The sequence below is a fragment of the Cryptomeria japonica genome, chromosome 9 (assembly GCF_030272615.1).
Source record: "Cryptomeria japonica chromosome 9, Sugi_1.0, whole genome shotgun sequence".
Classification (NCBI taxonomy): Eukaryota; Viridiplantae; Streptophyta; class Pinopsida; order Cupressales; family Cupressaceae; genus Cryptomeria; species Cryptomeria japonica.
Window position 1 is genome coordinate 101580490 of NC_081413.1, and position 22210 is coordinate 101602699.

Here is a 22210-nt window from a genome sequence, read left to right on the forward strand (position 1 = left end):
GGGAGAACTTCATTGAGAACGTACCTTGTTAGGTCCTACTAACAAATCTAGGTTGATGACATCTTGCAGAGCATATTTGTGAGAACTTCGCTCCATTAGGTATCCTATAAGCAAATTTAGTACATTAGAGCCTTCGTCACATAAATGAATACCATCTCTTAATACGGCCATATACTGTAAATGGTAGACTTAGGGGAAATAATGGTAAATTCAACATCAAAACGAAGCCCGAATCTGAATGGGCATTTTGAATCATGAAAATAAGAAACGTACCTATGGTAATTTCATCATCAGCTGCTGCAAGATGAGAAGTTTTATCCTTGCTAGTGAGCAGTGGAATATCAATGCCAAATGCAACAAAAGCACCTTCAGAAACTACAGATGAATTGAGACATGTGGCTGAAGAAAAATCCTCCCAAGAAAGTTGTGTGCTTAGATTGTGCTCGACATTCTTTCTCAGCTACACCTGAATAGTTTTCCGTCATTCCAACTGACAAGAAGTGGAGACAGGTGTAACTTCCTATCCAACTTGAAACATTTGATACGTTTTAATTGGCACAATTTGTGCTAGTCCTGTACTAGCTCAGGCTTCCAAGCTAGAAAGAATCACAATTAACCATAATTTGTACAAATTTACCCTTAATTCATTAATCTTTTTGGTGTGAATTTTCACACTATATCTAGATGATATACTAAAAGGGTACACAAATTGGACAACAATTGTACACAAAAAAGGACAATGGGCACCTTCATTTATCTTAATCAAAATTCAAAGAAATTGATTTAATTACAAATACTTATCCAGCAGCGTTTACAGATCCTATCATAATGTACATGTTCATGAGATATCAATTCAATGGCATTGCCACGTTAATACCAAAACAAGGTGGGCAAAAATCAATGGTACATCTCACCCTATACTCTGCTCAAATGGCTTATATAACAAAAATTATCAATTGCAGCAATGGACAAATGACAGACTCACTGCAAAATGCTTTCAGTGAGAAGAAAAATGACTTCCGTCGATATAAAAGAGATTTATACAAACTGACATAATCATTCAAGGTAAGTCTCGCACATGGGCATGAAACTTAGATGCCAGATTTCTAGCAATATCGAAAGAGTGCTGGTGATAATCTCCCAATTACAATTTCATCCATGGAACGCATACTGGATAATGTTCTTTCATCAGATCAACCAAAGCCAAACCCTTCACTAGCTTCATGAATCGCCAATAGCAACCGCTCCTGGAGCTGTTCCTTAGACGAGTACTCAGGCAGGTCTAACTGATTGAAGCTGCATAAATAGCACAATAAATAAAATCAGGGACAGCATTTACCATACTAGCAGATTAATGTACAAAGTGACCAATCAATATAAGAAACACAAGCTCACACACTCACCATGTGTGAGCCGAAGGCAAACGTTCTGGTGCTCCATATGCCTTATGAATCTGAAACCTTTGAGGGCCAGATATGCCCTGAAGGGCTTTAAACCCTTCCAAAGGAACCTACAAATTTGTAAAATAATATCAGTCAAACAATGATTTCAACTACAGAAAGATTGAAAAACTAATGTGATAGCAATTCATAACAGCATTACTAGCAACGATATTGATACACAACAAGCTCTAATGACTACCAGTTGTCATTCATATCAAGGTTCATTCAAAAGCTAAAACTAGATACCTTTGAGGTTCCTGTGACAAACTGCAACAAGCGTGCCATGTCCTCCTTACCAAATCCTTGCACAACCTCCCAAAACCACTGAATAACAGGAGATGCTGAAGTATATCCTGTGTATTCTGTGCTGGACTTTAGATCATCAACTGCCATGCTCAACCTTGTCAGCAAATAATCCATTGGGGAAAATTACAAGCTAATAATGACACAAAAAGTATGTAAAACTTACGATCAATTTCAGGAAGGCCACTGATCAGAAGTTCAAGTTCTTTATCATTGAATATTGATATAAGATGCCTTGGTATCAACTCATTGAATCCTTCCATAAAGGCATTAATTTGGGAACGAATAGCATTTGTCAGTATATGCTCTGCTACAAGATCCACATATTGATGTTTGTTTTCATCTGTGACACGTATATTTCTTCCCCCAGATATAAGCTCATAATCAGTTACCTACACAGACACAGAACAGCATACTATTTGACATAACTGCTCAAACATTAAAAAATGTCATCCACTAGCAGATGGCCAGCCTCACCAAGAAAAAAAAAAGGCATTCAAAAATAACTTACCTCTGTCTTCTCATATAGGATACGTTTTTCCTCGTCTGCATCTATACTGAATGTGAGGTCAAGTATGTCACTAATATCATTCTGTTACACAAATTATAGTGTTAGAATAAATTCATTACAAGTACAACAGTGTTTGAAAGAGGAAATGTCTAATTTAAGTAGCAGTTTCCTTATTAACCAAACTCAATGTAGTCACTCACCTCAAGCATCCATTTCAGATTCTTAAAGTAATCTGGATCAATGGCCTCGATATCATGGTATGCAACTCTTACTCCAAGTATGTGTTTGTAGAAAGATCGGGTGAAGTGAACATCCAACAGTTGACCATCGAATAATGCTTTAGCAACCTACCAAAAACAGAGAAAGAACCAAACCACATAGCTATTAATAGTCAACACACAAAAATAAAATATTTACCAACAAAGTAAAAAAGGTGAAATCAATACCACTCTTCCAACAAACTTGAAGTACGATAGGTGTTCAGTTTGATAAACGGAGTTTGGATTGGGCTGAAAAGTAGATTCATTTCCAACAGTAGTAAACAGTAGTGCTCCTTTGTCGAATATCACCCTAGACAGTAATTGATACCATTCTCTTGTTAAGCCACCAGCATCAATACCCTCCTCTCCCTGAAACTGCACTGTCAAGCGTCCTTTGATATCATCTACAGAACGCATCCGTAATTGACTATAAGAATCTTCTAGCACATATGTTCTACGAACACAAATTCGAAGAGGGTTATAATTGTGCTGCTCATTCTGCTGTCTAATCCGTGAGCGGAAAAATGATCGCTTATTGTCAAAGTCAATTAGACGAGGTGTTTTTAACATGAGAGAAAGGGATTTCTCCAGTAACCCAGGATGCTGCCGCACAAAAGCATTGAGAAGTCTGCGATGCTTATCAGCAAACTTAACAAATGTCATACCTCCCTCTACCTTTTTTAGTTGTGCAGCATCACTAGTACTAGCATCATCAGAATCATGCTGAGCGGCACTAGTTACTAACTGCAATTTCTCACATAAAACAAAAAATGCCTCTATAAATGGCAGAACCCTTTGTGTACCAGGAGGTAGAGGGGGTGCCACAGATGTTGCTCCAGCATTTCTACTTGCTGAAGCTGAAACTTCCGAGGCATTTCCCAAACTCTGTTCTATTTTACTTATACAAACACTCAGTCCCTGCCATAATGGATCAAGAGCCATGTTTAGTTCCCGAACAACTGAAAGAATTTCATGTTCCTTGTCATCTGATGTACCAACATCTGATGTTAAAGTACTCAATGCTTGTAGAACTCTCAATATAGCTGCTCCTGCCATAGAACAAGCATTCCCCCCCAATAACTCCATGTCTCTAAGTGTTACAAGCTCACCAACTGCATCACCACTAAGATTATGGGCAGAATCTGCCAATTCAGAAATGAAAAGCTTCCGATGGGTCAGAGCAATGCTAGCTAGCTTCTTAAGAACCTCTGCCACCTTTGTATACACCGTATCTGACAGCCTGCATAACAAGAGACCTTAGATTCTACATATAAATACCAAAATCCCTGCAGATCAAAAAGTTAACTTCCCAAAAGCAAACAGAGTACATTTATTCAATACAACTGATGTTATTATCAACAATGAAAATTGGACATACCCCTCCTTTGCCAAAAGTTTACACAGGTTTTGTAACTCTCTCTGGGGTAGTTGTAGGAGAACCTCAGATGCATCCATTTCCTTCTTTGACCCTGAGGCTGAGGCTTCCTGACCTTCGATTGGTTTAGTTGCATCTGAGCTCCCAGGTAAGTAAGCATCATCATTGCTTTCCAAAGAAGCAGGTTCACCTGTTTGGATAGCCGAAGCAACATTGGGACCAGTCTCAGGCAGAGGTTCACTTTCAACATGACCATCATCTGCCTGTGTCACAACATCCTGTGGATGACTAGGTGGAGCTTCTAATTCACTTTTAACTCCAACATTGTTCATGACAACCTCAAGAAGCCCCATAAGCTGCAAACAACCAGTACTTAATTGTAGCAATCTGAAATACAGATGAGCTAAAACATAAATTAACATATAGAATTAAAGAGTTACCTGTTCTAGATGAGCGCTGCTTCTTGAAAACAATGGCTGATTAAGCAGCTTTAGAAGTAATATTAGAGGAATTTCCCCGCTTTCAGTTCTCTCTGATGAATGTGAACCATGAACTTCATCAAGAATCTTTCCTTTGCCTTTCTCCCCATTTGATATTGTTGGTGTCTGAGATGCCGCATCCAATGTTGGGCATGATTCCATGAAGAAAAGAAGATCAGCAACACCAAAATGATTTTTTGCTAGATATGTCAAAATCTCAAGGACACGGCGAGAAACAAGAGGTGGTACACCTGCACATAAACAGTCTATCAATAATTTTATTTCCTTTCCATTGATGTGTTTAATACTTTATGTAGAAAGAAATAACAGAAGAGGATTTTAATCGGAAAGACTGATACCATCTGAAAGTTGGGACCGTGCATAAACCACATTCCATTGGCATCCATAGAGTCTCTGGGATGGAATACCATTGGACTCAACTGGAAATCCTTCTGCTTCAGGTCTCAACATATCTAGCAAAAGGTGAACTAGAGTAGCCCTTGTAGCAACATGAGCACAGAGATTCAATAGAAGTCTCTGAAGCAGACCTTTACCCAAAGGCTGCAGAAAGCAAAAGATTAATAACTTATGAACCATATCAATATTGAGTTTCAAAAGATAAGGCCTTACAGAAAAAATGTAACATGCATAATTGGAACTAAATGTTATCATGTCAGATTGACACAAACGATAAAAATAGAGTTGATATCAGAAATACGTTAGGAAGTGCTCGAATGATAGTTCTGATATAGATGCTACTAACATAAAAAGAGATTCAATTTTTAATTGCAAATCTGATCCCACAACACTCTGAATAATTGTTTTGTAATTTTATAAATCCCCCAGTAATGCAATATGCAATTTTCTCTTCTGCAGCTATAAATGTTTGACACTAAGCACATAACAAAGTCCTCACAAGTAAACATTGTTAATTGAAGAAAAGTACATACCTGAGCTAGCCTTAAAAGCTGAAGCATTGCTTTGAGAGCATCTGTATCTACCAGAGCTTTCCCTTCCACTTCTTTCATCTTTATTGCATTACCAAGGGATGTGCCTGGCCTGCGACCCAATGTAAGCCCAATACTATTGCCCACACCCCTCTCCAAAGCCTGGCCTCCAGTTCCTATATTGTGTCTTCTACCACCAAGTCTATGCCCTGCTCCAAGAAAGCCACGGTGTTGATACTGACTCATTGCTCTTTCTCTCAGCATCTGCGCCTCTGCAAGAAGTGCTGGAGACAAGGCAGCAAGAACTGCTTCTGAGGATGTTAACAGAACCTGAAAAAAACAGGAAAAGGATAATTACTAAGAAAACTGAGGCATTAACGTTTGGATTGTAGTGTGAAATGTGGAAAGAGATATCAATAGCTAGAATTGGTGACCTAATACATCCATAAATAATCAAAATCATAAGACCATCTAGTCAAAAATGGATATTTACTACAACCTCTTCACGAAGCTCGGCAGGAAAGGTTGCAATTATTGAAGCACTGTCCATATCCACAGGCTGCCCTTCAGCTTGCTGGCTTTGCACTACTCTCTGTGCACGCTGTTGTGCTAAGACTTCAGCCTGGATATCCGGAGGAAGAGCCGCTAGAAATTCTGGATCAATATCTTCTGCTGGAGGTGGGGTATAATTTGCAGCTCTTGCAGATTGAACTTGCTGAGAAGCTAGTACTTCAGCTCGAAGATCCTCTGGAAGTGCTTCCAAAAATGTGGGGTCAATAGTATTTGTCCTAGTTCCCTCACCGCTTCTCTCAGCCAATTCATTATTTCCACCTTGAGCAGCCTCATTTTGAGCCTGCAAATGTACAGAAGTGTCAGCTGTAGTATGACTCTGATCCACATCTGCATCCCGTTCTTGACCAACTAAATCTGCACCTCTCAATTCACTATTAATATTCTCTGCATCCATGCTGTTGCCCCTGGCATCTGAATTCTCAGCAGTGGAAACTGCGAGTGTCTGGTTGGCCCCCTGTCTTTCAGTTTCCTCACGGCCATCTGCGCTTCCAGTTTCAACTTCCAAACTACGAAGACTTTCACCCATAGTTGCACCACTTCCTTCACTGTCTTGACTTTCAGATTCTAAATCCCTATTTCCTGCTTCATTACCTTCATCCCTCATCAGAACGTCAGGATCATCTCGATTGCCATCAACATCAAAATCTGGATGCCTTTGCTCACTGTGCTCCACACTAGCATTCTGCTGCACCTGTGATAAATCAGCTTCACCCATTTGATGTTCTTCAATTTGTTGTCCACTAGGATTACCAGATGGTAAATTGGGTTGTACATCAGTTTCCATAACTGCAGCTGTAGTTTGTTGCCCTCCATCAGCATTGTCTGTACTAGGAACAACAGCCTGTCTCGATGGGCTCTCTTCAATTGATTGAGTAAGGCTCCGCAATTGTGAAAGGAACTCCTCTTCTACTGCTTGAGCAATGCTTGCAGCTTGAGCTCCAGCTTGCGGTTGGCCATCATCAGTCCACCTGCCATTACCTGGACCACGCCTTCCAGTTAAAAATATAGGATCCATTGAAAAATCAAGCAAAGGAGGTGGACCACCAACCCCACGATCTCCAAAAAATGCTCCTCCAGAATGATCTGGGGGTAGCAGCATGGGAGCATCATACATGAAAAATTGTGCAACATCAAAGCTTCCTCCTGATATTGCTGCCGAATCTCTAGAAATGTTCCCAGAAGTAGCCCATATAGAACCATTGGAAGTTGCTCCACCAGACTGAGCAGGCCTGGTAAGTAGAGGGTGTTGAAAGGCACCTCCACGATCTAGTCCTGGACGTTCAGGAAATGGTCTGTGACCTGTTGGGCGGCGTCGATCAACTCCTGCAGGCCGTCGAAGACCAAATATGTCCTCCATGTGAATTCCCTGAAAAGGCTCAGCAGAAAGATCCACCAAATTACCACCTCCTCCAGCATGTCCCAGAACCTGTACATGATTCAGTCCGTCCAAGCCTTCTCTCCACCTTACTTCAATAACACGATTCTCGGGAAAGTCGTCATCATCATCCTCCTCTACCATGTCATCACCATAATCATCCCCAAGTCCATTATCTTCATGATCTTCAACATCAGTATCAGCTAATGACATGTGGGCAGTACCTTCTTCCCCTTCTATGTCATCCTCTTCGTCCTCATCTTCATCTTCATCTTCCTCCTCAACATCATCATCCATGTCCTCATCATCTTCTTCGTCACCCATCTCATCATCAGCTCTGTGTTCCACACGGAAAGACACTTCTGTGGTTGAGTTGTGTAAATCAGTGGTAACTTCAACAGTTCCATGAATAAATTCTTCTCCATGCACTGGTGAATTATGTGCTTCAGCAGTATCTTCCCTTTCTATCCGCATATCATGCTCCATATGCTCATTCACATTACCAGCTTGATCACTTGCTGGATCTGAGCTACCTTCTGCAATCTGCACTTGACGCTGGGCCATGCCTGTTGTGTGCTGTTCTGCACCCTGATTGATTTCATTCTGCTGAGCTTGTGTTTCCTCTCCACTAGGAACCCTGTTCGTCCCACCATGGTTTCTTTCTTCTGCGGCCAAAGTCTTTTTCTTATCTGTATCTTCAGACTTGTAAATTTGCTCTCCTGTGCTGGCAGCTCTGGTTAAAGCCTCCAAAGCCTTGAGTATAAGATTTACAAGTTTTGGAGCATCAGGATGGTCCAAGTCAATTACCTGAAGAGTACTTGTCAGAGCTTGGACCATCGCTGTATCAATCATTGTTTTCGCCATATCAGGAGAGCATCCTGGTACCTGAGTATTACCTGAAGATGCATTATTTGATAGAATGGAATTTACCAACTCCACAAAAGCGAGGACCTTCTTATTCGGCAATTGGACATGCTTGGAAGAACCCTTAACAGAATTTGAAGCCATATTAAGGGCTCTTACAATTTCTGATATAACCCGTTTTCTTCCTTCACTCGATCTGCCACATATCACTACCAGAAACCAAGAAGCCTTTTCAGATAACTTTTCTCTCCACTCTTCACTATTGCTTTCCGATGTTTTGTCCATGGGATAGGGTAAAAGCCTATGCAATACATGATACAAAAGGCCACCATGTCCTGAGACTTCTGCTCCTTGGCAAGGCCCACGACCTTGACTACTCTCTGAGTCCCGCCGCAGGACAACCCCTGCTGCATGTATATACATAAGAAGAATATCACTCATTAGCTTTAAAATAAAAGCAACTTTAGCTAACCCTGCAGAGCTATCAGGAACATTGTCACTTTCTGAATTCATGGTATCCTCAATCTTTGCTTTTCCTTTTTCCTTAGGAGCAACTTCATCAACCTCCATAGCCATTGTTGAACCTGTGCATTCTTCCCCTTGACTGGGAGGCGGATAGTGCAAAATCACCTCAAGAAGCTGGTCAATAACTTGGGTAAAGCTGTGAGGGATCTTCTTATGGCCCTTTGGAGTCTTAGCCAATCCATCATGTGGTCTGCCAATCCCATCATGAACTCGACCAACATCACCAGATGGAACACATGCCTCAGTATTACAAGAAGTTTTAGATTTATCTTTTTCTTTATCTTTCTCCTTCACTTTCTCCTTCTCTTTTCCCTTTTCCTTGTCCTCTCTCTCCTTTGACAGTATGATATTAGGCCTTCCCCCTACAGTTTCTAACTGACATACCACAGCTGCAGTCTGCATAAAAATTGTAGGTTCACGAGAAATGACTGGGGCCATAGATGTCAAGAATGTTCTAGGAGAGACACGGCCACCATGACGATTTAAGATATTGATTAAAGTCTGCCGAATCTCTACCTCCATTGCAATCTGAAGAGTCTGGGGATCCTCAAGAAGGTGGCGTATGATAGCAGCTGCCACACTGTCAAAACCAGGGAAAAAACTGCTTCGAGGAAGGCTTAAGAGGGATGCCAATCCACCTCTCTCAAGAAACTTTATAGCCATTGAATGTGACTTTGTTAGTCTAGCACACAACTGAAGAACAGACTGTACAGTAGTTGCTGGCAGATGTAGCTGTAAATAGTCACAAGCAATGTTCATTGCCTTCTGCTGTTCATCTGTGGTCATGTAACCAGATGGCCTTCCTAAAATTTCCATGAATGGACTACTCTCTTTATTGTTTTCTTCCGTAGGAGACTTATTAGTGTTATTTGCTGTACTCATACCAGCTGAATTGTCTTCAGGAGTATTAGCATGTGATCCAGTTCCAGTAGTGTTCTGAGTATCGGAGGCAAGCTGCAGCTTACATTGCAACATATGGTCAAGTACAAGTAGCAATGCAGTCACCCATTTAGGAACAGAAATTTTTTCTCCTGCAACATTCTTTGGGGAAAAATTTGTCAATAAGTCCAATGCGGTAGAAACAAGACAATTTTCTGCTGCCACTTCTCTCGCACTACTGTCTTCACTCAGCACTAATGCCAAAAGATGAGATATTGTAGATACAGGACTATTATCTTTTTCAGTTCCATCAACCTTCCAGAGTTTTAAATGTTGTACAAGATAAGGAACAACCCTAAGACGATACTGCCCTTTGTTTTGACAACACAAAGTCACAATCAAATCAGTCATGGAAAAAGCAATAGCATCTGTGCTCTGCAACATATTCATGCAAGTAGAGAGAATATCTTCAACTGGAGGATTTTCTGGAAGCTTCTCTTCATTCAAAACCTCTTTTCCTTTTTCAGAAGATTCATCTTTGGGAGCCTCAGAAGGTTTCCCTAGTGACAAGGCCAGAGCTTGCGCAAGTTCATCATCCTCTTGAGCAGGCTCCTCAGGATGATTAAACAGCCACTCCATAGCCATTTCAACGCTGTTTGTTTCAACCCGCCTTAATGCTTCCTCTGCCCTAGACCTTGGGAAACCCATGTCAACTATCATAGAAATAGAAGTCTCATCTGGTGGATGACCTCTGAAACGTTGAGCACTGCTTCCTGGAACACCATTTCTGTTTCCTTTAGCATCACCTGTGCCAGAGTACACATGGGTAATGATTGAAACTACAGATGTAATCAGAGATGGATTACAACGACAGAACATTGGATGGTTCCAGATGGGGAGAACAGCACATAGAACTTGGGCCTGAATGGTGCGGACAAAGACCTCTGGATCCCTTGGAACTTGGAAAGATGCTCCAACTACTGGTTGAACTAATAGCTGTGAAGAAGAATTTGTAGTTAAGAGCAAAGAAGAATTAACAAGATGCTCCAAGAGTTTACAATAACTTCGCAATGTCTCTAATAACCAAGGGGCATGCTCCATCTTGTCATTCCCATTCTCCTTTTCATTTTCAGTTTCCATTCCTGGCTGTGAAATAACTGGTACACTCCATAGTAATTGACCTGTTGCTTCAAAAGTAGTCAACAATTTTTGGATTGTACCATGTGAATAAAAATAATTCACTACCGCTGTATTGCACATGCGTCTTCGGTTGTCATAAATAACTGCTGCCATGTCATCCACAACCTTACCCAAGTACCTACATTTTGTAGAAAGTGATAACTCAAACTCAGAAAAGGTCCAGTTTTTCTCCACATCAAGACTCTCATTAAAAAGTTTTGCAAGAGAAACCACCACACTCTTTGCCGCACCACTAAGTGATCCTGTATCATCTCGGCGACGATTCGGAACTACCAATACCTTTACAAGATTGACATAGAAGGATCGCATGGCAGTAGCAACTTTACTTATGGTCTCAAAGTCAAGGAAATCAGGTGACTTCCTTTTAGACTCCTGGGATTGTGATGTTTCAGCTGCATTTACCGAGCCACCAATATCAATATCCGATGAATCTGCTTGTCGTCCAAGTCGACCAAGACGCATTCTTGAAAGGCTATCAACACCATGGTCCCTCCGACTATGACGATGCAATCCTTCTCCTGCATGTATAACAGAAAGGAACTCTGGATCAATTCCCCAACCAGATGAAGGCCCATTTCTCATAGACACTGGATTAACATATCTAACAACCGAAACTGTACTAGCATCATTGGTCACTTCTGATCCTGATGCGTTTACAGCTGTGGGTGCCTGTTCAATCTCTTTCTTCGCATCATTGACTAGAGATATCTGCCAAAGTACTTCTTTGTAAACTTTTCCTACATCTTTCAAGATATCTGCATCACCAGAACCAAGCTCGGGCATCATTGTTGTAGTACTTTTCAGCAGATGGGTTGAGAAAGATAAAACCCCTTCAAGACTGGAAAAGCATCTCAAAATTCTCATTCGCTCTGATACTTCAACATCTGCTAACTTCGTCCCAGCCAGAGAATCTGCTAACTGAAGTGCAGGCTTCAAATGATCTCTAAGAGCAGTGCAAACAGCCCTTGTAAGCGGAGATGAGTGCTGTGGTGAAAAGTTTTTGAAAGCAACAGCAATATTCTGGCCACTTGCAAACGACAATGGCAAAAGTGGTAAATCAAACAGCTGCAGCACAGCTTCAATACCCTTTTTCTCGATAAACACCCCACATGTATCTGTATTATGAAGAATATTTTCCAAGAGACGTGTGGCATTGCTAATACAATCTGGGAGAAAAGCTTCCATGTTTGAACTTAAACTATCAGCCGAAACATCAACTGCCTGCTCAGGAGTCGCACTTGAAGACTCCTCTCCATCTACTGAAATAAAATCTGTTTCCATGGGAACAGATGTGCCAGCAGAATCTTGCAACAAGGAAGGTGTTTCTTGAGCAGATCCAATTTTTGCTATGGTGTTTAAGATTTCAATCAATACATCAACCCCAGGTCCACGCAAAGAAGCTGCATGGCGCATTAGCTCATCTAAAGCAGTTGATAAGGATCCAGGAGTGTCATTTGCCAAAGCCCGTAAGTAGATTTTGGATGTAAAAATTTTCACAAAACATTTCAATGCACCACGTTCACTAATGGCCTGAAGACCAAGGTTATTGAGGCACAATGCATCCAAACATTGTGGTATACAAGATACTGCTTCTGCAGAAGGAAGAACACCAGCCAAGATAGCACCCAAAAAGGCATCAGGCAAACCAGCAGAATCTAGCACAGAATAGCAAGTTGGATCTTTGTGAATAAGATCACTCATTACCGTAGCTGCAAGCGAAAACACACCACCACCAAAATCTTTTGCTCTCCTGAATATGGTACACAGGCAAAATGGCAATGCACTGTCTTCAGATCCATACAGTCGTGCAGTATTTCCAGGAGCATATGTACCAAGAGATATAGCCCGTAGCAAAGCTTTCATAAGAAGCCTTCTATGATAAGGAACCAATGTCTCAGACTGAACTGTCTGTGCTACCTCAGAAACACTAGCATCACTTATAGGAGCTTTTCCCTTACCATGTAGTTGTATTTCTGCTGTCTCCTTCCATGTACCCTCCTCAACACGACAGACTTCAAGCTTTAACCGGGCAATGGTATTATCCAAACCTCCTAAATCTCTGAATGAAATTGCTGCAGGATTACTGTAATCCATAAAAGCCTCAAGCACATGTACAGCTGCAGTTACCAAGTGTATGTGCTGTGTATTCAAGTTTTTTAGAAGAGGCAGCAATGTTGGCATTAATCCCACGTCCCTCAAAGCAGAACAACCTGATGAAGATGAGACTAAAACTGTTACCAGAGAAAGAAGTGCTTCTAGAAAAGAAATTGAACAATCGGCTGATCCACTGGAAATTGAACTTATTGCCTTCTGCATGAGACTGGGTAAGATACCACGATGGCCACCTGATGTGATGACATTTAAAACTGTTGTTTGACGTGACCTATCCTGATAAAGAGCAGTTAAGGCTAGAATTGCCAAAATGCGAATATCTTCAGGTACTGCATCATCAAAGCGTACCAAAGATACAAGTTCATTTACAAACTCAGGTTCATTTGTGAAAAATGCAGTCAGGTCATTAGCATCATTACTTGCTTGGACAAGCACTGTAAACGCAAGAAGACGAATGCATATGTATAGTCGTCTGCTATCCAACCGTGAAAAAGATCTTGCAAAGCGTAGCCTAGTTAGTAATGAAAATCTAAGGCCAGTAGGCACCTTATATTCATCTATCAAGTGTTTCAAAAGCTGAATATCACTTTCAGGGTGCATACTCATGTCAGGTATATGAATAACTTGCAAACCTGTGGATCTCAACTCCTCATCTCCAGAATCCCCCTTTTTAACAGATTCATCTACATAAAATTCAAAATGAAGAGCAGAACCTAGCCGATATCCAACAAGATCAGGGCCATTTTCAGTAGAGCAAGCTAACAGTCCAAGACCTTCTTCTTTACCACCCCATCCTTGAGATAAGGCAAACAATTTTGCATTGAGAGAAGTATCTCGAATTGGACACTTTCCCACTGGTTTTTTTACAAATGCAGCCAAGGTCTGTAAACTAGCGATTACCACATCTGCATCTGAAGAAGCGAGCAATGATGAAAGATGCTGCTGCACACATAAGACATATTGAGAAGTAAGAAGCAAAGAATTGGCATGACATCTAAGAAGTCAGCAAAAAATCATATACAAATATATGAGAAATCAGCAACAAGTGTGAAAGGAAAAAAATTAAGTAAAACCAATCAACAAATCAAAGTAACGATGAACCAGAACAGAAGAACTGGCAATAGATTACACCCATTAAAGAACATATCTAAAAATCAAGAAATTAAGATGTTAGTCGTTGGTTACTAAACAAGGCATTTATTTATGTCTTTGTGAAAAGAAAAGATACTTGGGAACTGTGAGTAAAGGAAACCTTTCAAATCACAGCATAACAGGAATCCCATCTGACATATGGTACAATTTTAAGTGATGGGGAAACTGTTATTTCTTTGATTCTGTAACCCATCAAACTTTAACATCATAACACTTGGGAACTGTGAGAAAAGGAAACCTTTCAAATCACAGCATAACAAAAACCCCATCTGACATATGGTACAATTTTAAGTGATGGGTAAACTTTTATTTCTTTGATTCTGTAACCCATCAAACTTTAACATCATAACAGAGCTCAAAAATAATCTCAGCCTTGCCTATAAACCCACACCCTTATAGGTAACTCTTGCATTTCTGGTACTTTTCATTTTAAGAAAGGAAGACATGTTCCACAAGCATAAACAAAAGCAGGGAGTACTCCAAGTCACAAGTCCAGCAAGCAGATAGCATTGCAAAGCCACTCATGTGGCAATAAACCTAATGACTCAACATTGAATACTATCTGATCAACCTTATGGAAAAGATCCAATAATATTTTAATACATAAAATGCTCTCTACGCACTCTTCAAATTGAACTTAAAGAAATTAATTACACTACTAGCTCAATCTTCAAACATTGAACAACAACACTATTTGTCATGTCAACTGTCATAATCTCAAGGAAGAAACCACCATGAGGTTAAAGAATTAGACCATAAACAACATTTGTTAAGTTCATAAACATAAACCAGTAAATTCAATAAAAACTAACAATTAAAAATTGCAGCAGTGAGGTAGAATTAGTAAAGCTAATGTAACATGATTGGGCCATATACATACTTCATAGGAGCAATAGAAGTGCTTATTTGTACAGTTTTCCAGTATAGTTCGAGACACCCGGAGGATCTGAAGAATAGCCAATCTTGGAAAAGGTGCATCGGCCTCCTGAAAATCATCATCCAGCTGCAAATCTTTTCTTGGCTTTACATACTTGTCAAAGAATGAATCAAAATGATTAAAAAGCTCAATCCAGTGATTAAAATCGCCCTGCACAGACACAAGATACTGTTAGTACTTCTCAGATATATTGGGATCCATATCAAAGTATAACCTCTATTGTAGAAAAGCAATCAAAAAAGATGCTCGCACATACCTTCTCATACTCCCATACAAATGTTTTAAGAGGAAGCTCTATGTTTTCAAAAGGAACACTGATAACATTGTTGATGAAGGTTCTCACTTTTGGTGGCTGAAAAGTGCCAGAAAACAGGATCAATTGCAATGTACAAAAATCAGTGACAACAAGATGTGCTGAATCAGGTCCATCAAAATATACTCCAAAAGACATACATAGAGATAATATTGAGTACAAATGAAACCTAGCACTACACAGTTTCGTGAACTAGAAAGAAAGAAATCACGTTAACATTCATGGTCGACAAAAGAAGGTCAATAGAACCTCAAATAATTTATCCAGTTGCATAAGACAAGTAGTAGGGTAAAAAGACACTGGAATATTAGAATACGAAGGGGAACCAAATATTAAGCACTTGAGAAATGTGAATAAAATAAGTTAATAACTTATGAAAAACAGCTAATGCAACTGCCAGTGACAGCATCCTGCACATTACAAAATTCAGTTTACTTAACAATGAGACATTCCCTACACATTTCAAAAGTCAATTAAGAATATGTACATGTATTGACAACAATCAAAGTTCAACACTATAGGGATTATAAAATTATTTCTGCAGCCATCTTACAGATCTTACACCATATAATTATTCTAAATAGAACAACTCAACAACATTAGAAGCAAATAAAACACATCTAAGATATTGTCAACATGTAACATCGCATCCCTTGACAGGCTTGCAGCTTTCCCTTGATTTTGTTGACCCCTAGTCTGTTCCTAGGAGATGAAAGAATATTTTTCAAAATAAAAGCATTGAACTTTATGGTGAGAGGTAACTATGAAACATTTGTTCAATGTTTCTTGTCAATGTTCAACGTTATGCACTGTTTCTTATGAAGTTAACTCGTAATTTTAAATGTGTGAAAAAATTTGGACCTGAGTATTTATAACCCAATACAAAGTCCAAAATAAGAAAAGTTGAGCCACACCTGTAACCCATAAGTAGTTATACAGCCTGGAAATCTTGTTTCAAACCGGCATGAAAAGAGCAAGTCCCTCAAAAAACTATAGTATGGTCAGCATTCAATAATATTTTGGCCTAGGAAGGTGCTGATTAAGAAAAAGAATATCTTTCCACCATAGTTCTAACTAAGAATTGCCAATGTTGTTAAACACAGTTTTAAGGGTGAATGATGCCAAGCAAGATTGTGAGACAACAAGTAAAGAGAGAAGATTCCAGTAGATGAGGTGATTCAGATACAATAAAACCATCTTTCTCGCTGTATTTAAAGTTTTCAACAAAGATTAAAATTTTCTAATCATTGTGTTTTTGGACATCCTAGTTATTAAAGAAGCACATTTTAAAAGTGTCTCAAATAAAGCTTAGCTTCCACTTTTCTGCAGTCTTCCATCTTCTAATCAACCCCTCTTGCCACTCACAACTTTAGTTGAATCTAAGCTACCAATTTGCTTAGAAATTGCCCTGGATCCAGGGCCAGTTTGCACCTGGTCCAGGATTGCAAACTGGCCTGCTTTGGGTGTGGATAAGGTGCTGCAAAATGCATTACAGTTTAACCAGGTAGGCCCTGCAGCATACCTGAGCAAACCCAGATGTGTTTTACAGTACCCATGGCAAACCTGCAGCAACCCTGTGGGTTTTCCAATTTTTATTTTTTTTCTTTAAGACCTCATGGATTGACTAGTTACCCTAAAAACTTAAGAGTAAACCCTAAATTTGATGTGAAACGACTTAAAACATGAAAACAAAAGCATTTATGTCATTTTGGAAACAAAAAACACAAACTAAATAAAAATGTTAAACTTCCATTCTTACTTGTTATTGCACATATACAGCTAAAAATGATCAATAACGGTTCCTATGCATGTGCAACAGCCCACTCGCTACCAAGTATATTGTGGAGGAAGAAGATTCTTAGATTGGAGGTAATTTTTTCATTTCCCTTTTTCATTTTTTCTTCTACAAACATGCTCTTGTTTTTTCTTGTCATTCTTCTTCATTCAGATGAGTTAAGATATATTTATTTTTGTCTTTATTTGTTTGAAATGTGTTGTTCCCCAAACTTCTTGTCATAAGGGCTACAATGGCAGGCAATTTTAGCTCCATGGACCAGCCTGATTCAAAATAGACCAAAATTCACTGTTCAGGAAATAAGTTAACATTACACAGCAGGTTGCAATGTGGTGGGGGATATGTATGGATTTGCAATGGGTGTAGAGTCCAATATACAAGCCCATATGGTCAAAAAGCTCATTTGTATAGCATTTCTAACATGAACATACAATTTTGCCAAGACAAAAAGAGGCACGTGTGCCAATATTTGGATAGTTGAAATATACTAGTGTGTGGAACAAGTGGAAGAAGCAATTACAACTAGAACAGGTCATCATTTGGGAAAGACGGTATCTCAATTAAGAAGGCTCCCTAATTCCCCATCTCTTAGTGTTCCTATGATTGTGGAGGAACACCATTTTTTGGCCACACATGAAGAACTCTAACCTACTACAGATAAGAGAATGAAGGACCATTAGAAAAGGCATTCAAAAACAAAAATCCAAAGCGAATGTTGATCAATACATTGCAACGTGTGTCTATGCAAGTGGGTTTTCCTCCACTGTTGTTTAGTCACCATACTGGCAAGCAATGAAAATTTGTTGGGGCTCCAATAGGGTACAAGGGCCAACAGTTTGAGAAGACATCCAACACCTTATTGGCAAAGGATGTGAAACATAGAAGATTCATTGCACCCATTATGAATTGGTGGATCAAAACAGTGGTGTCCATTGTTTCTCAATAAATGGAAAAATCTCAAAAAATAAGCCCCTGATATATGTGACTGATTGTATTACCCCTTAAAGGAGCAATATTTTCTTAAGTCATTGATTGTGGGGACAACTGAAAGATGCACAATTTATTGCAAACATCTCATACGAGCCATTAAGCATGTGGGGTCTAAAACCGTTGTCCAAGTCATCATTGCAAAGCGGCTGGTTTGTTGGTTGAGGTACGCTATTCGCACATCTTCTGGGCACCTTGTGTTGTCCTTTTTTCTCAATCAGATACTAAAAGTTGGACAAAAAAATGATTAGATCAAATAAGCATATGCAAAGGCCAAAGAAATCCAAGCATGCATTACCAACCACCACATGTGACAGGCCATATTCAAATCATTCTCAATATTGAAGTTGCTACAGGTGAGTGAAACAATACAAATTTATGTTTCACTTTAATAAAACTATTCTATGAAATTTAACCATGTTTTCTATTTCTTATTTTGTTGAGAACCAATTCACCTCCAACAACATTTGAAACAACTCATGAAGGTGAAGGAAGCATCTTCTAGCATGGTCATCAACCAACTTTAGTTTATATGGAAATATTCCAAAAATAAGAAGGCAACAAATGTTAACAAAATGATCTTAGATGACTCTTGGTGAAATTGTGTGGAATATCTTCTTAGTATCCACCTAGCTCATCACAACTATAACCATTTTACTAAGATGGACCAAACATGCTTTGAAAAGGTATATGAATGGCATCAACTCAACAATTGAGGAGATGAAAAACCACCATAAGTGAGAAAGAGCGATATCCTAAAGTCTTTCTTCAAACAAGTGCAGACAATTCTTGTTGCACTGTGGTACAAAATGACCTACCCACTGCATCTTGTTGGCTTTACGTAAATCCAAATTGTTACAGCATCAAGGTCCTTTCTTTGCCAAGGAGGATTGCCCTATACAAAGATGTGGAAGTCAACAAAGGGTACACGGTAGAATTTGCTAGACTATTCCCTGATCTTGATGTGGAAGATGTAATTATGAATGAGTTTGTTGAATTTGTACACTCCAATGGTAAAATATTTTCACTCTTCATGACAAGCATAAGGATGCTCACAATTGGTGACACCTCGATGGCCAAACATTCCAAAACTTATAGCCTCTTGCATCAAAATTTTATCATGTGTAATATTTTTATTTTTATTTTTAATCTAAAACTCTCTAAATTTAAATTTCTTTTCATTTTTTAAATTTTATACTCAAAATTAAGTTTGACTAGTAATTTTATAACTCTTTAACTTTGTCTTGATAGGTTTGCTAGATCATTTTCATCTACGTAGAATTGGAGTACGTACTTTTTCATCCACTCAATAAAGCTCAACCAATCAGCATCAAAAGGAGTTAGCATATATGAATTCCGACTTGCACCTTATTTTACACAAACAAAACAACTACAAGAAAGGGGCAACAAAGTTGTGCGATGTTGGGCCAAAGCAAGCTGTCTTGGATGCTACTGCAGCCCAACAACCTTCATTTTTTAAAGAATCAGATAGCCAGCATACTTTTGGTGCAAGTGCCAATGGCACTCCTTGTGGTTCATCAAAACTACCCACATAATCTAACGTCAATGATGATGATGCTCTTTATAAAGAGGACTGTGATGATAATCATGGTTTTCTTATTTCAATATTGAACAATGAATATCTCTGATGGCGTTCAATTTTGACAAATTGACATCACTGTGGTACTTTTATGGTTGTGATTGATCACTGATTTGTTTATGGCATGCATGATATGTGGTATTCTAAATTTAATTCCTGTTTCTAGACTAAAATATGGAAAGATTTCTGATCTTCGTATGCTTCTTGCACAGACATACCCAATATAAACTAACTGCGAAAAAAAGTTGTCAGACTAGCAAAACAAACCTGAAATAGTAACTTAGAGTTAAATTGAACAAATATTATTCTTAAACGGTGATCATTTCATGCCAATATTCTTACAGCAACAAGGTGAAAAGATGAGAATGCACCCAAGTTTGAATTAATGCAGTTACAATGTGTAATCAAACCTCTGCCAAAGCCAATGATAAAGAAACATTGCAAATAATATCCATTATCTTAGTTTTGTTAAAAAAAAATCAGGTTTAACAATAACTGAAATCACCTTAAAACCACAAATCAATTAAAAACCATCTATAAACTGGGACATTCAAGATAATCTTCCTAAAAATAAATAGCATAATAGCAATACAGTATTGCCCCAAAACAGAAAATGTTATTTAAGCATACATTTGGTCCAGCAATATGGACATTGTTCACCTAAGGCTGAACCAAAAATGATGAACCATTCTTTATTTAGGCATGCATTTGGTCCATCAATTAAGGACACCAGGAAAGTGTAATTGCATTAACTCCTTTCTTTTGACATGTCATGGTGTGCGATTGTTGTGGCAGTACACTTCAGTGCAAGGTGTCTGATGTTGGTTCCAACTTTTTTAATCATTTTTAGTTACAGAGATGGCTCCTTGAATCAAAATATGCTCTCTGGAAATGCTTCTCCAAAAACAATGTTTTGACTGTCCAACAGACCACGACTAGTGTAAGGCTATGTCAACACTTTATTTTCAGAATGGCAATTCTCAAATAAGGACTGCCAGCGCTGTTGTTTTTCACAGAACCTACTTATTGTAAGTCTTAAATAAAGGAAATCAAGAAAATCTTTAGAGATTTATTTAAACTAAACACCTACAGAAGCAATCTTTTAAACACATGGACATAATTTGATAGGTTTGACAGACCATTTTTGCCTGAAAGATATTATAACTGATCTCAGAATTCGTCCCTTTGAATGCATAATCCACATTCTCTATGATATTTTTTATTTTTGACACTTAATTTCCCACTTGAAATATCAAAACATATAATTATTTCAAACAAGAAAAATCTTCTTAAGGTGTTCAACAACAGTTGAAATCAGAAAAATGAAGAAACATTTTCACAGATGAAATGAAACCACTTTAAGTTGAGCAGATAAAGGAAGCCAAAAAAATCTGAAACATAGCTGTCAGAATAGGGGCAAAAAGGTAAAAATTACGGTTTTTTTATGTCGCACAAAGCTAAATTCCAATTTGATTGTAAGACCCCCCTTGAGGAAGCCTTACACTGGGGATTTCTTTCCCTTTATGCTATATATTTTTCGAATTTTGACCTATATTTGACCTCGGGAATCACCTGACCTTGTCAATCGCCTGAAAGGAACAACATAATCATATAATTCCTCTATTAACCCTAATTCTTGAACTCTCACTAACTTTTGTCAAGTGTGCAAATCAACCCTGATTTCACTCACAAATTCAGTTCTCAAAAATTAAAACCCTGAATCGCCAAAAATTAAAGTAACTCAATCTTCAAACCCTTTTAAATTGCATTAGATACAATTAACGTGCTATAATTGGTACGGATAGTGTCACTTACAGCCTCCGTGCCCCTTCTCTTCTTGAACTTCATGGCTGATTACTCGAACGTAAAAAACCCTTCCACTGCAAACTCAAACTTCAGCGCATATCAAACGTGCGAAAAAATTCCCCTACGATCGCCGCTCAGGAACCCCACCGCTACACCCTAAATAACACAAAATTCCGCATTCTCCATCATAATAGTTAAATTCGATGCCGAAAGCACCAAAAAATAAACATAAATCCACAAGCTAATGAGCATAAATTCACACCATCAATTTGAAGCAACAAATACAAAAATTGAAGATAAAACTTACGAATTGTAATCCGAACTTCGCCGATAAATTTCTGGTAAAACCCTAAGAATTTGCAGCCTTTACGCCGGCAAAATTCGCAGTGAAATTGCCGATTGTTTGCCGGCAGATCGACCCCAACTCGCTCTGATAGCCGGTGTGTGAAGGCGAAAACTGTTTAAAAACAAAGTATAATAAAATCGCAGAGGCCGTAATATTATTTTGTTAACAGCGGAATCTGTACAATAAAGAGGGTCGCGTGTTCGAAGCTCGCACAATTGCAACACAATGTGCGGAGCAGGGTTTTCGATCCAACTGAAGACCCTAAACGCCTCTTTTTACACCGCCAAGTAAATGAATCTTTTCGACCGTATAAGGGAAAAAAAGTTAAATTAAAAACAGTGTCTATATGCAGCAGAAAATAATAATATATATAGAGCTTGTAAAATTCTGGTAATGTATTTTTAAAGTGGTTACCTATTAGTAATTAAT

General features: G+C 38.8%; 1 protein-coding gene across 3 annotated transcripts; it reads right to left on the reverse strand.

The window, feature by feature from the left end:
• Nucleotides 1–720: 720 nt before the first annotated feature.
• Nucleotides 721–22109, reverse strand: LOC131062807 (E3 ubiquitin-protein ligase UPL1). Of its 3 annotated transcripts, none has more exons than XM_057996551.2 (16): nucleotides 21743–22109; nucleotides 21445–21591; nucleotides 15191–15286; nucleotides 14878–15084; nucleotides 5817–13784; nucleotides 5321–5647; nucleotides 4730–4931; nucleotides 4332–4636; nucleotides 3895–4247; nucleotides 2703–3756; nucleotides 2457–2603; nucleotides 2257–2337; nucleotides 1912–2137; nucleotides 1689–1828; nucleotides 1404–1510; nucleotides 721–1296 (listed from the first exon to the last, which is right to left on the reverse strand). In XM_057996551.2, exons 2-16 carry the CDS (start codon nucleotides 21475–21477, stop codon nucleotides 1194–1196), a joined length of 11349 nt encoding a protein of 3782 aa, XP_057852534.2. In that variant the 5' UTR covers nucleotides 21478–21591; nucleotides 21743–22109; the 3' UTR covers nucleotides 721–1193. The 3 variants fall into 3 exon arrangements, with proteins under 3 accessions (XP_057852534.2, XP_057852535.2, XP_057852533.2); XM_057996552.2 differs by having other exon boundaries at nucleotides 4332–4621; nucleotides 5817–13787; XM_057996550.2 differs by having other exon boundaries at nucleotides 5817–13787.
• Nucleotides 22110–22210: the final 101 nt, after the last annotated feature.